Genomic DNA, 17,157 nt, shown 5'->3' with positions numbered 1-17,157 from the left:
ATTAAAATTAGTAGATCTCAGTTTCAGGCCTGATTTCATACAGCAAACAAGAAAAACATGCTGTCTTGTCTTAGCAGCTCCCAAGGAGTTTCTCAACTCTGAATAAACCACGTGTTGAGCTATGAAAGAAAACATGCCTTTGCACCTGCGTGGCAGCTGCTGGAGACTGGTTTACCACTTCAGCATACTCCCATCCCAGGTAATATGATTTTCACCAGATTTTCACCAGGTCATGCATCCAATTGCCTTTAAACCTCAGCAGCAAAACATGTCCTGCTGGTATATTAATATAGATTACTGATTATAAGTGTAAGTTAATTTAGATTACTGATTATAAGTGTAGTTTTAATAGATATTGTAATAGAATATCTAAACATTAATTGGATGTACCAGTTTTTCTCTACCCCAGCTTATGTCATAACTGTGCTATCACTTGGACTTTTAAACTTTGTTGTTCTACAGGTAGTGACTGCATCATAATAGAGATATTGAATGCAGAAAGATATTAACATTTTCAAGTATTCAGCATGAAGTGATTCAGCTAAATTACCAATTTTAAACAACTCTTCTACACTTCCTACTGTATAAAAACATTGACTTACCACTTCTTGTTGACCTCACTTCAGAAAGCAAGCATTTAGAAAAATTACACTTGTTTTACTGCCTACCTTTAGTAGGCATTTTATCTGTGAGTTTTTTCAGTCTAATTCTCTGGTGTACCAGTTAAAGCTGTATCTTTTTTTCTACTTTCAATAGTGGAAAACTGGAAAGTTACAGTTTATACAACATTTCCCAGAACTTCTTTGTGATATTCTGGTAGTTCATTCTTCCCTACTCCATTCCTACTTTGTCCTCGGGCAAAGAAATTAATTCTTCACTTTAAACTTACTTCCTAAGTATACTCTACATGTTTAAAGCAAGATCATCATCTGAAGTTATCCAAATGTAATGAGTTCAAATTCCAAAATTACTCAGGAGTAGACTACATCTTGAGTTTAAGGTACTGGTTTTACCTATACTATCATTTTGATGGCAGGAAGGCGAGGAGGCCAAAAACTTGTAAGACATTTATGCAAAAGAACTTGAAGTACTGGACTACCAAAAAGAGAGTTTTTGCATAACTCCAGGTGAACTTTTAAGATGCAAGAAGATGTTATGAGTTATAAGGTAAAGTATGCTGGAGCAGAAGTTATTGATTAGGGTGCTGGAACTGTGCGTGTCTGTATTTTTTCTAAAATTAGTCATGTAGTAGATTCTTAAGGTGAATGTTTTTGTTAGCTATACCAGGCCCTGCAAATGTGTACTTCTCTTTGAAACCAATGCCAGCCAACTAGGAAACAAATGTTCACTTAGGTTGTCAGTGTCATGTTACCAAAAAAAGCATCGATTTCTTTATAACAGGGCTTTTGCAGCTGGGTGGGGAAGGAAAGCACACAAGAGGAAATGAGTCCAACAATCCCAAATGAAATATAAAGCATTTTGATATCAAAATTAGCACAAAAGAGGTCAAGGTCACGAGCAGAAGGTAACTTGGATTCATGAATGTCTGACTTGGTATTTCCTTTTCTTTTGAAACTGAGAGCCAAGCAGTATACCAGGCAATATAGAGCATGTCCTATGCAATTGCCATTTGGAATGTTTTGTTGTAGTCAAACACTACCACCTAAAGAAGCATGGTGAAACAAATGAGGTCTGTAACAGCACAGCAGCATTAGTGACTTTGAAAATTATGAGCTTACTGTTCTGGACAAATATTGAGCCCAAAGTTACTGAGTTCCAGTGCTTAGGATATGGGTTTCAATGTTGAAGCCTGTTAATGACTTAAGCGTCAGGACAAATCCACTTAAAGAGGACACAAAATCTTCAGAAAACTACAATGTAGATTTTTTTCTTTATGCCATTTACATTTATTTTTTACTTATTTTAATGTTACTTATATGAAACATAATTTTATAGTTATTGTATTATCCTTACCAATCAAGTGTACCTTCTTGAATGTTTTTGCTTTCAAAGAAAAAGCTGTTTCACCTGTCAATTATGTTATTCATTTTTATGATATATCAAAAGGTATAAGCAGAACTTCTCCTAAAGCCTGTAGAGGCTATATTTATCAGCTCGCTTGTGAAGGATGGATTTAAAACCAGACCACTCATTTTCTGTTGAAAAAGCAAGAATACTGATATCGTCCATCAATTCACCATGACAGGGGTACATTTAAAGTTAGTCCAAATATACGGTAGATCATTTGGCATTTGGGGAAAGAACATCCCCATTCCCCATTTCCATATATGCATCTTGCCCCCTTTTTGGTATGCTTGCAGCTTATTTGTTTGCAGTGCAGCATTGTAACCTTACTCCACAGTCTCAAAAGCCAAATATATCTGGCTGGCCTTAGGTTTAACCTGCGTTTTTGTATAAATCAGGAACAGGAGAGGTAGTTGTAGTCCAGTAGTCCATCCTCCCAAAGAGATTTGCATTGAAGGTTCCCCCTTTCCTATCAGATGATTTGGCATTTTTGTCACAGCTCTATATAGCTGCATATATCTGCCCTAGACCAGTAGCCATATGCCTCATGCAATCACACACGTGGAGACTCACCCACAGAGGACAACTGTTTCTTGTATAGATAAGTCCCCCGTTTGTAGCTAGTTAGCTAGCTTTGATACTGCTATTGGTGAACAGCAGTTGTGTAACACTTTGTACAGGGTGCATGACCTGCAGAGGAACTGGATACACTTCAAAATAGTAAGCCTGCATTAAGTTTCAAGCTGTTGTGGTTACACTGCTCTTAAAGTTCCCAAATCAGCTTGCTCTGGGGGAAGGCACAACTGCAGTCAATGCTGAAAAATAGATCCAAAGTCTTCTTCCGTCAGCTTTGCTTTCTGGTTTTCACTAAAGGGGGAAGTGAGGACAAGGACAGAGAAGAAATAAAAAGAAGAAAAGCTATCATTGTTAAGTCAGAGTTTAATTACAATATAGGAGGAACAGACAACTGCCTTAACAGATAAGAGACGGTCTGGTTTGTAATACGTGGCATATGCACTGGATATTGTGACTCAAGAAAACCTGTCCACCAGTACTGCATAGCTAACACGGTTTGTTAACTCACCTCAGGACACTTATCTTCAGATCTGCAATGATATTTATGACATACAGCAGCAGAGACTAATCTATTCAAATTCAGGAACAGCTGTAAAGCCTCATCTATGCAATTTAGCAATAGGTGGGAATAACGTGTCCTCCACAGCTTGTATGTGGTCTGATTACATGTGGAACTTAATTATTTGAATTCTTTAGTTCCTTGAAGTTGAGCTTATAATGCTCATGCGTTCCAGGGCAAAGCTTAGGCAGAAGATGTGAAAGTTAACTCCTGGAATCTGTCGATACTCATATTTTTCTTTGCAACTCTCTGTCATCACTTTGTTAAAAAAAGTGTAATATTACTATTCAATACGGCTTAAGGATTCTCCTATCTGACATTATTATGATGCCTAACACCATCATTCAAATTGTCAGGACACTGAGCAAAGAAACTGTAAAGGGAGAAAGGTAAATGCCTTCAGAGCTAATATTCAATGGGAAACATTTGGAAAAAAATGGGAACTTAGTATTTTTGGCTCCTTTTAGAAAGTGCATTGACACTGGAAGCGGAACAGCTCAGGCACTGAACATAGTTCTCACATAAGCAAAAAGGTTTGTACTTTAAAAGTACTAGCTGAGAAAATATGAAGAAACTTTAGCACAGAAAGAATGGTTTCATTCTTTTCCCCACACCAATAGCGCTGATCCAAACTGGCAAATACAACACTGCAGAAGAAAACTTCTAGGCAGAAATAATTACCTGGAAAATTATACTATTCAATATTCTCTTTTTTTGCCAGTAGTACAAAAGCACTTGAATAACTCTTGGCAGGCTGGATCCCTGGTTTTGTTTTTTTTTCCCTCCAACAAAACCAATAATTGCATAGTGGAAGAAAACCAGAGGGAGCCAAGCACCACCACTTTAATTATTTTAAATGTGCTAATGAGTTCAGTGGATCCCCAGAATCACTTGTGTAATGTAGCATTGTCTGTCAAATCTGTCATCTGCTTAAACAAAATAAAATACATTCTGGAGATGTGTGTCTTGAGACTGAAATCATAACTATCACCAAGAGGTCACTCTCTCCTGCGATTGCTTTCTGAAGCAGTAACATTCATTTCTAGGATTCTGGAGACCTTGTGTTCTTGTGTAGAATTCATCAAGGAAAGGTTTTATAAGACACCTGGTTTTTCTCATCTTTGCAAGCACTATTTGGAACATGTGTTCTAATAATAAATACAAACTAATAGTTGAAAACTATAGGGATATCAATGGAGGATCTCTACAGGATAGAAGTCTGTCTTCCACTTACTACACTCCTGAAGGAAGTGAGATAAATCTCTTTCAGTTCATCAGCACATCTCACAGATCCTAATAACTTTCTGTTAAAACTTTCAACTTCATGTGAAACAAATTTATTAGCGATAATTTTTTCTCCTCCTTCTCCTCTCCCATCCCATGCACAACTAAAAGCACGATTAAAATCTTATTTAACATACTCTTAGAGTACAAGAGGGGGTTAAAGAATAGGAATAGGAACTCCTAGTAGGTGATCCAATAATTTAGCTGAACAGACAAGAGCTGTCAATCCCTTGGCCATACTAAAAGTCTCTTTCTATTGCTCCAACCATGGTCTTGAGAGGGCTGATCAGAAAGATACATGACTTGAGAAGCAAAAGAAGTTAGCCTCAAACTTCTTTAGATCAGCCTAGTGGGAGGAATACTGCTCCCCTCTCCTTTTTGAACTCTCCTCTTAACTGCTGAACTTGTCCAATTTAGAACAACAGCCAAGTAAAGCAAAGCAGAGGGAGCAAGTTGGCAAGGAGGTGACAGTTTAATTTTGAAAATAAAAAGGATATATTTCTATGATAAATGACATAAGCTCCTTGCATAACCATTTAAAGACCATCAATGTGAAAATAACAGAACAGCAAAGTTGCATTCAGGCTCATTGAGCTCAAGGTGCCAGTTCTGTTAGATCGATACCAGCCTTCTCTTTCTATAGATGTACATAAATTCTTTTCAGATTTGAAAGAACTGAACACCAACCAGCACGTTTCTATAGTAAGAACAATTTACACACACACACACACACAAAAATAATCATTATTTCCCTTTCTTGTACACACAGAAAAACATTAGTTGCTGGAGAAAACGACACTCTGAAGTATTATTTAAGTGAAAATTACAGGGCAGTTGACACAGAATTCCCAACCCCATACATCTGTGTATGACTAAGGATATAAAACAAGATCTCATGTGACATTTCGATCTTAGACATAATGATTAGCCCGTAATATTGCCAGTCTGCTCCCAGGTCTCCTGAAGTCTTATTAAAAACACCCTTTTCAAGACACATTTCTCTCCCCGTAACAGGCAAATTCCTTTGCTGCCAAGAAAAGCAAGCAAGAGTGAAGCATATGAAATACCACATATGTTCTACTGCCTGTTAGGAAAACCAAGTGATTAGCTTACAGGCATGCTATCACCAGGTGCCACGAGCAGCAGAAAATACAATCAAAAAAGGGGCACATAACAAGCTGAGAAAAGCTGCAAGCATTGAGGTAGCCAGTGTAACCACCCAGATCAAGCTGCAGGCAGTAGCTGTAACAAGTCACTGCAGGACAAGCCTGAGCAGGCTACTGGTCTACCAGGCACAAGGCAGCTTCACCTCTTCCACTGCCAGTGTAATCCAGCAGTAACGATGCTCTCACTTCTACCCAACCATTCTTTATACAAAGCACAGCATGTTAATTCATTTTGCTGCGTTCTTAGAAATATTTCAAGATCCACTGAAATGGAAGAGTACACTTGCTTCATAGATCAAGAAACTACAGTGGGATGCTATTTGTTATGTGCTTTAAACTGGTTGGTTTGTTTTGTTTTTTAAATCACCCGTTCCTTTTCTCTTTTTTCATAGCTCTTTGACCACTCAAAATTCCTTTTTTCTCCCCCATCCTATTACTTGAGCTCTGGCTGCGCTGTGCACAGTAATTTGTGGTTTAACAGCTTATTCCAGCCCATTTTCCACTATTAATAGTTTCTGAACTACTCTCTTACAATAGAAGGTAGGTGAAGATCCCAAAATTGATGTAGAAATGGCCAGTTTCTGGTTATGTGGATAGCTATTTATCAAAAAACATCCCCTTTTCTTCCTGTTTTCTCCCTCCCTTTCTTTCCTTTCTTTCCACCCTAGCACTTCTCACCCTCCTTCACCTACACCCACACGGAAAAAAACCAAACACCCAATCTTAAAAAAATTATACTCTATCCAGAGTCACATTTTGGTTGGCAGTAGCTTGATCCAGACTTCAATGTATGTTATACTGGTCATGATTAAGTATTCTAGTGGAATGTAAAATAACTGTTTTAGCTCTCAAATACTGTTTCCTTTTCTTAGAAAAATGGCTGAAAAAAAAGTACTGGCTTTAGAAATCTTTAACCTTATTTTTGTAGATCCAAACCTCACTTAGGCAAAAACTGGACAGAGACAACCAGCAGCATCCAGAAAAAAACAAGAAAAAAAAATCTCTTTTCTTCACTTTCAGTTAGCTACTAGTTGAAGTAGGTTCCAGAGCACCCAGAACGATCATTTTAAAATCTGTTCCAAAGACTACATCACCTGTAGTTCAGATTTTTAAAGTAATCAGAGAAAGGTTTTGAAAATTATCATTCCAATTCCTTTTGAAGCTTTTCAATTAGAAAAAAATACAAAATCATTTAATAAGGACTGTTTAACATAAGATAGGGACATATTTAATACTTGGAACACGGCAAATAAATTCAACCAATATACTCTCATTTCAAAAATAGCTGCAATTATTTTCAAATAATTAAAATAAGTTAAACATACATAGCCAGGCCCACAAAAAAATGTAGCCAAAACCTGCTTGCTTTGACAAACCAACAATGTAGCCTGGCTTGCTTTAGAGCTGAAAAAGCATACACTTGCCCAGTGATATTAATCTAAAAAGATGCTTGTCAGCTGCAGACCCAGCATAGAAGTAGGTAAGGGTGGAAACGGGAAAAAGGAGGAGAGTTAAAGTAGAAGAGGAGAGTCCCAGCATCAATACCGTCAGAGCCTATCAATGGCTCATGCACCCCTCAGACACCCTTGAAGTAACTAACCTAGAGGATTTAGTTTACCACTTCTTATTCAAGCTGCCTTACAAGAATTTTTATAATTACTTAAAAAAATTGATATTGCAAACAGGGGGTATCTAATCATATTTACACCCACCTCCTTCCTTAATCTTCAATATCTAATCTTTCTACAGCAATCTGAACTAGTAAAAATAAAACTGTAAAGCAAACAAACAAACCCCACCAAAACAATTTCTATGAAAATTCTATGGTTTTGAAATCCATTTTCTACCAATAAATGGCTGCAGAACTCACTAGCTCTTTGGCATCTTCATGAAGATGATATATCAAAAAAACTTGTGTCATATAAAAATAATATCATTCACTATGTTTTCTGATTCCTTCTTACAACTGTTAGAAACCACAATATTAAAAAAATTCTGATCTGATGGAACTCAGGAATGAAAACCTTAAATGGAAAGTTATTCAAGTTATTTGATTATTTTAGCACGTATCAATCCTCAAACAACTGTTAACTATTTTTGGAAACTGAGCTTGATACCATATCAAATCAACACAAATATGTCATTATATTCAAAGGTCTAGAAAACTTAAAAGAAAGAAAACAGAAGCACACTAGAAGACAGTATTTAAAACCACAGATTTTGTGTCTCCTCTGAGATCATCTCCCAAAATATCACAGCACATACTAATCAAATCTCTCACATTACTACAGTTTCAGCATACAAAGTCACACAAATGTACTTGCAATAGTAACGCCTTTGTGAAGATTTCCATCATAAGACTGTCAAACTGTTTAGTGTAACCAATTTCTGGTACTCAGGTTTAATCAAGGTAGACAAAAATGCTGGAGACACTGCAACTGTTTTATGGCTATGGGCATCAAGGATCCTGAGATTGCTTCCCAATTGCCATCAGATGCTACATCTCCTAGACTTGGAATCCTGGCTTCATTGACACTCTTCTAATGACCCCAGGAAATTCCACTAGAGCAACTGCGTGTCCTCTTCAGCAAAAGAAAAATGCACCAGCACACCCAATCTGCACTCCTTCAAAGAGCCAAGCACCAATAATGATTTTAAATGAAACATCAGCTTTTCAGGATTTAATTACACAGCACCATAATCCTAAATTTTATACATTCCCAACTGTTTTAGTCAGCAGGACTGCTGCCTAATGGACACATAGAAATGCCTGCTGTTCATGTGTGACAAGACTTAACAGCATAAAGATGAAAAATGGCTAACAAAACTCTGTAATATGAAGGGAAAAATTAATATTTCTATAGCTTACAGACCTTTCCTTTGAAAAATCTATTTTGTAAAAAAATCCTACTAGCTAACACACTTCAGAATTTTAAAATTTCTTTTTTGTGTTTGAAAACTGATCTATTTGTTTGGAGCTAGATTATTTAATCATTGCCTCAAACTCGCAATAAAAATGTTAATCACTAAGTATCACAAAAAAATGCTAAACTGAAAGCGCTGCTTTATTCAAAAATGTGTTTTCTTTGTTCTCACAATACCAGTGACTATTTACAAATTTAAGTGCTTTCTACAGATGATTTACTTGAGTGAAAACTTTGAAAATATGATAGCAGTAGCAGCTTTACATTCATGAACTTAACCTCCTCAGATCAGAAGTCTAAAACTAGAGGTAAGAAAACAGATTTTAGTTTCAATCTTGAAAACTTGTCACTTTTTTGAATGAAAGTGACCATTTATTACTTGTACATGTAAGACTATCTCAAGACCAGAAGACATATAAGGTTTTGTGGTTTATGGATCTAATTTAGAGACATAATTAGAAAATATCTCACTGTACAGGTCGCAGAAAGGAACTGCAGAAGCTCCTAACTCCTGCCTGTTTCTATTTGACATATAAAAAACCCTCTACTTAAGGCAGCTCAGAAGTCTTACCTGAGTCTGCTTCATTGCCCGTTCCATTCTGCGAGTATTTCCTTTCTCAAGCTTGGTCCGAAGGAGTAAGGCTGATGTCTGAATGGCCCAGAACTTTGGCTGAGCAAGCAAGCACTGCAGAGGAAAAAAAACATTTTTTCATTATTTCATTTTAAAAGACACTGAAGACAATAAAGTTTTTAACAGTGTTCTTGAGCATGAATGCTGTTTCCTAGTCTGAAAGTCAAATACACGGTTGTAGTCTCTTTGATGAATTGAAGGCTGTACAGATTACCTTAATCTATTTTCAATATAAAAGGCATCAAAACTTTTTTTCTCCTTCAGACTGCATACAGTCTGTACACGTACCCATATGCTGTATACACCAAACTGCACAAATTAAAATAGCTACTCAGAATGGAAGGAAAATACAGAATCCGATACTGAAGCAGTCTGGCTCAGCCTTCCCCACACCTGCATACTGGATAGCTGTAGACAGCAGCAGGGATCCTGCTTCTTAAGGCTGAACAAAACCAGCTCTCTTTTGCCCCCTCTTAATGTATGAGGTGCTCTGATGCCTGCATTAACAGCACCTCCACATTAAACAGGCTGAAATTGCTAAGAATCTGAAGAATATTAATTAATTTAGAATTTGCCATGACTAGAGAATAACAGGAAGAATTTTTGATGTGTAGTAGATGTATGGGGAATATGGAATATTCTAGGTAAAAAGCTTTCCTAAAGATATGGTAAGTTATCACTTGGAAAGCCCTGCCCTGATGCCAGGAACTTGGTGCCAGTCTCCAATCACTGATTTTTAGGAAAGCCCGATAGGAGATACGTAGCCAATACAACTTTGATATCCCTTAATAACGTACAGACCACCTGGATTCTTTCCAGTATGGTTTCAGACAGAGCATATCATTTTTCTGTTACTCACTTTGAAACAGGAGACAGCAGGAAAAACATCCTTGCTAATTTCATTGACACTACAAATACAATCCAGCTTCTCTGAGAAAATAAATTTGTCTATAGATAGTTGCAGACTGCAGAAAAAACCCCAGTGGCTTTATTCTTTCCTTTCAAAGATTTCCCAAAGCATTAAAAAGTATACTTTGCTGGTGGTTTGTGTGAAACGCCTGACAAATTTCTGTCATATTGTAATCTGTTTTTCTTTTCCCTAGTGTTTTCACAGGAAAGGAAGCAGAAAGAAACAAGCTAAAACAAATTATCTCCAAGCAAAACTACAATGGGAACAGAGGCAACAGCAAATGAAAGCATAAATGAAAGCAGTATGAGCACATGTACAGCCACCAAACACTTCAACATCAGCTGATCCTCCCTCCTGTGACCAATGATCTCTGCACTTCCACAACTTCCACTCAGTATTACAATAAGTAGTACCCCAAGGCTTCTATACTGTCCTCTGTGCTGAGGACCTGGAAGTAATTAGAGGAACACAATTACAATCTTTTATATTCTGTAAACTTTCAAGTATCCTTTTTACAAATTGATTATGATCAGTAAATCTGTTAACTGGTTCAAATCCTAGTGGGAAGCTCATCTCTCTACTGCCTCATCATGGGAAGTTAAGTCTCCTACCTATTTTTGTTTGGTCTTAAGACAAACCCGTGCACTGCAGGCAGGACAAGTACAAGGCATTCCTAACAGAGGACCCTGGTTTCTGAATTTATTCTTCAGTGGCCAATCCAGGTGGCTACTAAAAAAAATACACCTTAAGAGTTTGTTAGGGCAAACACTTGAAGGTTGTTTACTTGAGCTTAAATCTTCTTTTATAACAAAGGTTACCCTTTTCTCCATTTTCTCCACTATTGGTATTCTGTCATATTATTTTATTTTTTACTTAAAGGGAATTTTTTCTCTGCTACGTTGTCGTAGATACTAGTATTTATTTTTCAAATGAACACAACATCTCTCAAAAGAATAAAGGAAACTAAAAGGCTTGACTAATAGTGCTCCTAAAGATATTTTCAGGTCCAATTACAGCCCTTGCCCAGCAGCAGAATACTCGTCCCCTTACCCTGGCTCACCTTAGCAACTGGCACAAGGAGAGTATAGCACAAAGCCTCTGTGTTCACGCCACACAGCTCTGCAAGAGAACCAGCAGCTCAGGAAAGCCTTTCTTCAGCCTCTATGTATACCCCCCACACACCATTGCAGTGATTTAAGCAATCATGCTGTATAAAGTGTGTATAAAGTCATATGGGGAGAGAGGAGAAGCGAAGAGAAACAGGGTGGGAGAGAGGCAGGGATAATTATGTTTCACTCCTCTGCAGAAGCAATGACAGTCTTATCTTAAATAACAATCCTGCTTTTTAAAGATATTTATAAAACAAAATGTAAGGTATACCTGCTGTACAATTACAGAAGAAAAAGCTAAATTCTCTACCAGTTTTATTGATACTTTTTTTTTATTGATACAAAAAAGCATTGCAATTGCATAGGATGATGACAACCAGGCCTATTTTTCAGTTAAGAAACTCTTGTAATTTTATACTTGTACTCAGCTCAGTCCTGCATCAGAACTCAAATGCTCACCTTTTCATTGCCTAACTGCAATGTTTACAGCACCACAGATACAAAATAATACATGTATAAAGGGTACAAATGTTTATACTCAAGGGCTGTACAAAATAATTTCAGAATATATATCTATAACCATCAAGCAAGCCTTAATCTGCACATATTCTGGACAAAACCCCCTATGTTTTCAACTGAAAATAAATCTAGACTCTACTGATGAGACTATAAGTTAAAATAAAACATCTGGAAAAAAGAAAAACTAAATCAAAATTATACAAGTTAAGTCAACATATGGGAAAGTTTATTGTACTGTACCAAAGGCAGCTAAGAAAATTAACAGAATAATTCTAAAACAAAACCACTACTGAGAATCTTCTCAAGTCATCCTTGTTCTTACTTTAGGGAAAGAACAATAAAATAAAGTAAAAGAAAAGCAGGAAAATTAGGTGGGGTGAGAAGCAAGGAAAAAACCCAAGGTTATGCAACATTTTCTGCACTGAATGGAATGTTTTCACATGGGAAAACTCATTTCTCCAATTCTTCCCCACATTTTTTCCTACAAACAAGAACCCTTTATACCATCCTCTCCCATCATATCAAAGTGTAGAAAGATTACTAAAATATTACACAAAACAGAGTATTTCATTCAATGCATCACCCTTATATGACAATGGAACGAAACATGATCATCAACATCTTAATAACAAAGTAGTCCGTTACTGTACGACACCCCCATTACTATGTAAGAACAAAATGGCAAGTCATATTTGAATGGTGAGATAGGTGCACGTTACTGATGACACCCAGATCAAACCCAGCCACATGAGTTCTGCCAAAACCAGGCTGATTCTCAGGCACTGTTAATGGATGATTCAGCCTCATCGTTATTCAGAATTTAACCGACATGTGATGCACTCCCTGAGCACTCTACTAACTTTCTGTTAGAGAACCAGAGAAAAAAATGCTTGCGCAGCTTGCAGTGTCTATACAAAATTCAGAACAAGCTGGCAAAAATCTTCAAGGATGCTTGTCACATTGGTACTTCATATATACACATACATGCAAAAGTGTATTATTTATGAAGTTACAATGTTTGGTTTTAAGGAAACTACACACAGAGCAAGCAGCCTACAGCTTAAAAATCAGTAATATAATATATTCAAGATAAAACAGAAAAGATAACCAAAGAACCCTGGGAAAGCTGGGACACACAGAGGAGCTTTACACAATACTATGAGATGTCCAACCCCCAACCCAACCCAACCTCTTCTGAAGGACACATGGATAAGACTGTATCACTCAGCCATGACTTATAAAAGGTACAGGTTGTTCAGACCAACTCTTCTGTATTACGCCATCCGCTATTTAAAAAAGTAAGAGTTCCTGTAATAATTCTTTCTGACATCAAAGTCAGGAAGAGCTTACATGGGCTTATTAGGTGTGCTAGACAAGCCGGAACAGGTGAAGATGATCCTTGTTAACTGCAGTTTTAAATAAATTTCATATCTTCTGATTTTTCCTTATTATAAATCTATGCTTTACATAAGCCCGTTCTTTTATTCTTGTCCCTTGCTCACTGGTAAAACATGAGTAGCCTAGCAAACTCTGCAATTGCTATGATGGAGCCATCATTTGAAAGTGGACTTTGAAACCCTGAGCACTTTTAATTGCAACCAGTTGCAGAATCCCCAAGAGTTTTGCACATTAGTCCATCGCTGAACAAAAAATATTCTGCTTATTGGCTGAACTGACAGGATGTGGTGAAACGCCTTACTTGAAGGCACAGGCATGAGGTAGCCTGAGGATTGCTCTGTTCCTCTGTCATCACCTCCAAAGAAATGGCCTTTAATTTAGATTCACTCAGGTATTTGCTAACATATTTTAAGCCACAAACAAAAAACCAGAAAATACTGGGAGGGATTTAGAAAAAAAAAAATTTAAAAAATTCCTTTCCAGTTTCTTTTAATTACCAATTCCAGTTTACTACTTCAGCAGCTCTGTTGTTTGCTTTTCCAAAAAGCCACATGTAATTAAGATTCCCAAAATTACTTATGGGGATTATTTCACGTCCATTTATCATTAGTCTTGCTTCATATAACCAAGTATATAATTATATGATGACTTTGATGAATTCAATCAGATTATTAACATTGAAGCCCTATTTCTTCCATTTAACCAAAGGCAAAATGACAACCTTATAACTCATTCTATACTTCTCTAAGATGCGAAAATACTGTGGCTTCTTTTCAGCATCCTGTATTGTGCACAGTAGTCGAGTGAGTACATCAAAAATGAACTGGTTGGAGGCATATGACTGAGGCATGAACAGGCAAAATTCTTGCTGCTTGCAGTTGCTTTGCAAAGGTATCTCTTAATCTCTGGTGAAGGACTCCCAACTGAAAGCTGCCTTACAAGTGCCTAACTTATTTTTAAGCATACAGGCATAGGATTCTTTGACATAAAAAGTTCTATGGAATTACATCCTAAGAAATGAGAGAAGAAAATTAGTATGAGATTAGGGAGAATTTGATTTTGTTTTCCACAGTCTCACCCAAATAAACTAATGCTTAAATTTCTGTGTAACTAAACAAGTTTTTATTAAAAAAGTCATGTCCAAATGACACTGTTTAATTTGATTTTTTTTTTTTTTATTTTCTCTTAGCACTGAACTGGTGACAAAAAAGGTAAAATGCAACAGAATTAAAAATAACTGACTTATGGAAAAAACTGCAAGATGCCATGTTATTGTGGAAAAGTTTCTTTAAATTTAATGTACACTTTTAACAGAATTGTTTTACAAAAGATGGTCCTTGCAATTCTGAAAAAGTACGCACAGGAAACTCTGCCCTGGGAAGTAGTTAGATAAGCTTTGAAAAACTATTTCTAATTGCCCAAGAAAGATTAAGGCAAGCCAAGGTCCAGAGAGAAGCAGAAAGAATACAGGTTTTGAAAAATGTTCTTAGAAAATCAGCTCCTCTAGTAACTGAGCTTGAACACAGATGATTTCTGGTAGTACTGGCAGCTTCTGGCTGAAATGAGTTTTGTAGCTTTAAATGGTAATTCTTAGAACTCTGTAAGGTAAAATAGAGTAGATTTGTGACTAAGTGGTTTCCAATACCAGTGCATTTTTTAATGTTGTGCTGAAAAGCATAAATAACAAGGGGATAAGGAAAAGAATAGATTTCTAGTTAGAATTAGGCAGTAGAACCATGACTTGGCAACAAAATAAGCCAGTCAATATGACTATTTTTTGCTTTTCTGCTTGGTGTATGAGCATGTAAAAATTCCCTGTTTGCTGAAACAGAGCAAGTAGCTTCTCTGTTCAAATTCAGCATACATACCGATTCTGCTGTACATGCTCATCCCAAAGATTTAAAAATAAATAAGAATCAAAAGAAGATCTGATTATATATCACAACCAGCAAACACATAACGTTGAGGTTTCCCAGACCTTAAATTCCTCTGGTAGTTTTATTCTTATCACAATACTCAACAGTTTACTAATCCTTCAGTGACCCGAAATTGAGAGGAAACCACAATAAACATGTGCATACGCAAACCCTCAAAATATAATAAATACACAACTAAAATACATTACTGTTTTCTAAATAGGTAAAAGGTAAGCTACATATTTAACTAGACAAGAAGTACTTTATGTTTAGAATTACTGAAATATATTTGTCAAAGGGATCTTTTTAAGAACAGAATGTTATTCTTCTGGTGAGTATAAACATTTTATCTAATGCAATAAAGTTGCTTAGCAACCATGTAAAGGAACTATCTCCTTGTCTATCTCTATTTATATTAAAAGTTTGTATTTAATAATTATCACAGTATACATGCTCTGTATTCTCAGAAATGACATTGCCAATAAACTTAAAAATGCACTTAGAATTACAGAACATTGAATAACAATTGGAATAAACAGGTTTTTGTCTCTGAGCCACCACTGTCCTCAGTTCAATGCTGTCCCAAGTTTCTTCCTCTTTTTATTTCCCATTGTCATATTAGATACAAAACCTCTCTATCATTACATATCATTGTTATATATGATATATAATTACTGTATGTTAATCTCTAGACATTATATAATTGTGAAAAAATTGAACCCTTGTACTATATATCTGTAAGACCCATCTAATTCATCCCAGACAAAGACTAAACACTACCATTTTTGAGACATTACATTTTTTCATACTAACTGCGGAGCTCCTCTGGTCTCCTAATAAACCATCAGTTTATTGAAGTTGAATAATCTTAAGTTCAGATGGAAACACCTCCCACTTCTATATATTTATAAACAGAATACAGAATACTTTCCATTTCTCCAAGACTATCACCTTAATGTATGACAACTTGACTTTAGGTTCAAAATTCAAATAGAACCTGACATAAGAAAAAAATTTCTCTTGGATAGTGAATTGGAATAGGTGGCAACAAAATAATACATGATACAACAAATTCAAGCCTACTGCCTTCAGTGCTTGTACATGAGAAGTTATACTAGTGGACCAAGTACAACCCTTGATTTATATAAAACATCATGACTACATGATAGTTCTGAACAAACAACAGTGGTTAACTTGGAAACATACAGGATGCTGAAGCGAACGATTTCAAACTATTTTCTCATTGCAGCTTCTGTCATCTATGAACTGTGGCACTGCAGACAACATTCCTAAATAATAAATTTGGAATTTGCACCGCTAGTCAGGGTGCTAATTTGAGCACCTATAAATTCCTCACTTTCCTAAGTATTATTGATAGGAAATATTTGATATTTGATTTTATGTATCAATAGTTAGATAAGACCTACTAATCTGAAAAAAACCAACCCAATTTTGGCCATCTGTTCAAGACAGCAAGCCTTCAGATAAATACACTGTTAATCTCTAGAAACATTAGGAGAGCTTTAGGCACAAACAATTATAAAATGTAAGGCTGTATATTCTCCAGTCACTTTTTATTAACTATGAACACCTTCATATTTTCTAAGGCCCAACAAGAAAAAAAATTATGTTAGGATTTCACTCCAGATGATTCTTGTTACAACTTGACAAATTCTAATCCTATTTGGCATAATTATGACCTTAGCAACATGAACAAGATAAGGGTCACAAACAAGGAAGATAATATTTTCATCTCTTGAGAATGTGATGCTTCCATAAATCTTATGACAGTGGATATATTTAGTGGTTAGCAGGTAGAAAGGCAGAGAAGAAAAAAAAAAAGTCTGTAATTTATCTAGTAAATCTAGTTCCTAGTATGCACTAGCCAACAGACTTAGTAAATTGCTCTTTTTTTTATTTTAATTTTTTTCTTCTTTTTAAAAGATCTAAATAGAGGGAATAGTCACACTAGTGTACGCCATGTACATCTCTCCTCCTCAAGGTCAAAAGAATTGCTCAGACAAACAAACAAACAAACAAACATCAAAGGCTCTGCTGATACAGTTTAACAATTATCAAAACCTGTGCTGTATATGGCTTGATGCATCTGTTTTATTTCACACCTTCACTGGACACTGAA

The 17,157-nt window shown here is 36.1% G+C and overlaps 1 protein-coding gene across 1 annotated transcript in view; it reads right to left on the bottom strand.

The window, feature by feature from the left end:
• TTC27 (tetratricopeptide repeat domain 27) overlaps positions 1 to 17,157 on the bottom strand; it is a 125,923-nt gene that overhangs the window by 44,168 nt on the left and 64,598 nt on the right. The window contains exon 10 of the mRNA XM_040612002.1: positions 9,106 to 9,219. Within this exon, the coding sequence (XP_040467936.1) occupies positions 9,106 to 9,219 (114 nt within the window). The remainder of the gene's footprint in view (positions 1 to 9,105; positions 9,220 to 17,157) is intronic.

This window comes from Falco naumanni, chromosome 12, assembly GCF_017639655.2.
Source record: "Falco naumanni isolate bFalNau1 chromosome 12, bFalNau1.pat, whole genome shotgun sequence".
Taxonomy (NCBI): domain Eukaryota; kingdom Metazoa; phylum Chordata; class Aves; order Falconiformes; family Falconidae; genus Falco; species Falco naumanni.
The sequence above is the reverse complement of the archived record's forward strand: the minus strand, read 5'-3'. Positions and strand labels throughout refer to the sequence as shown.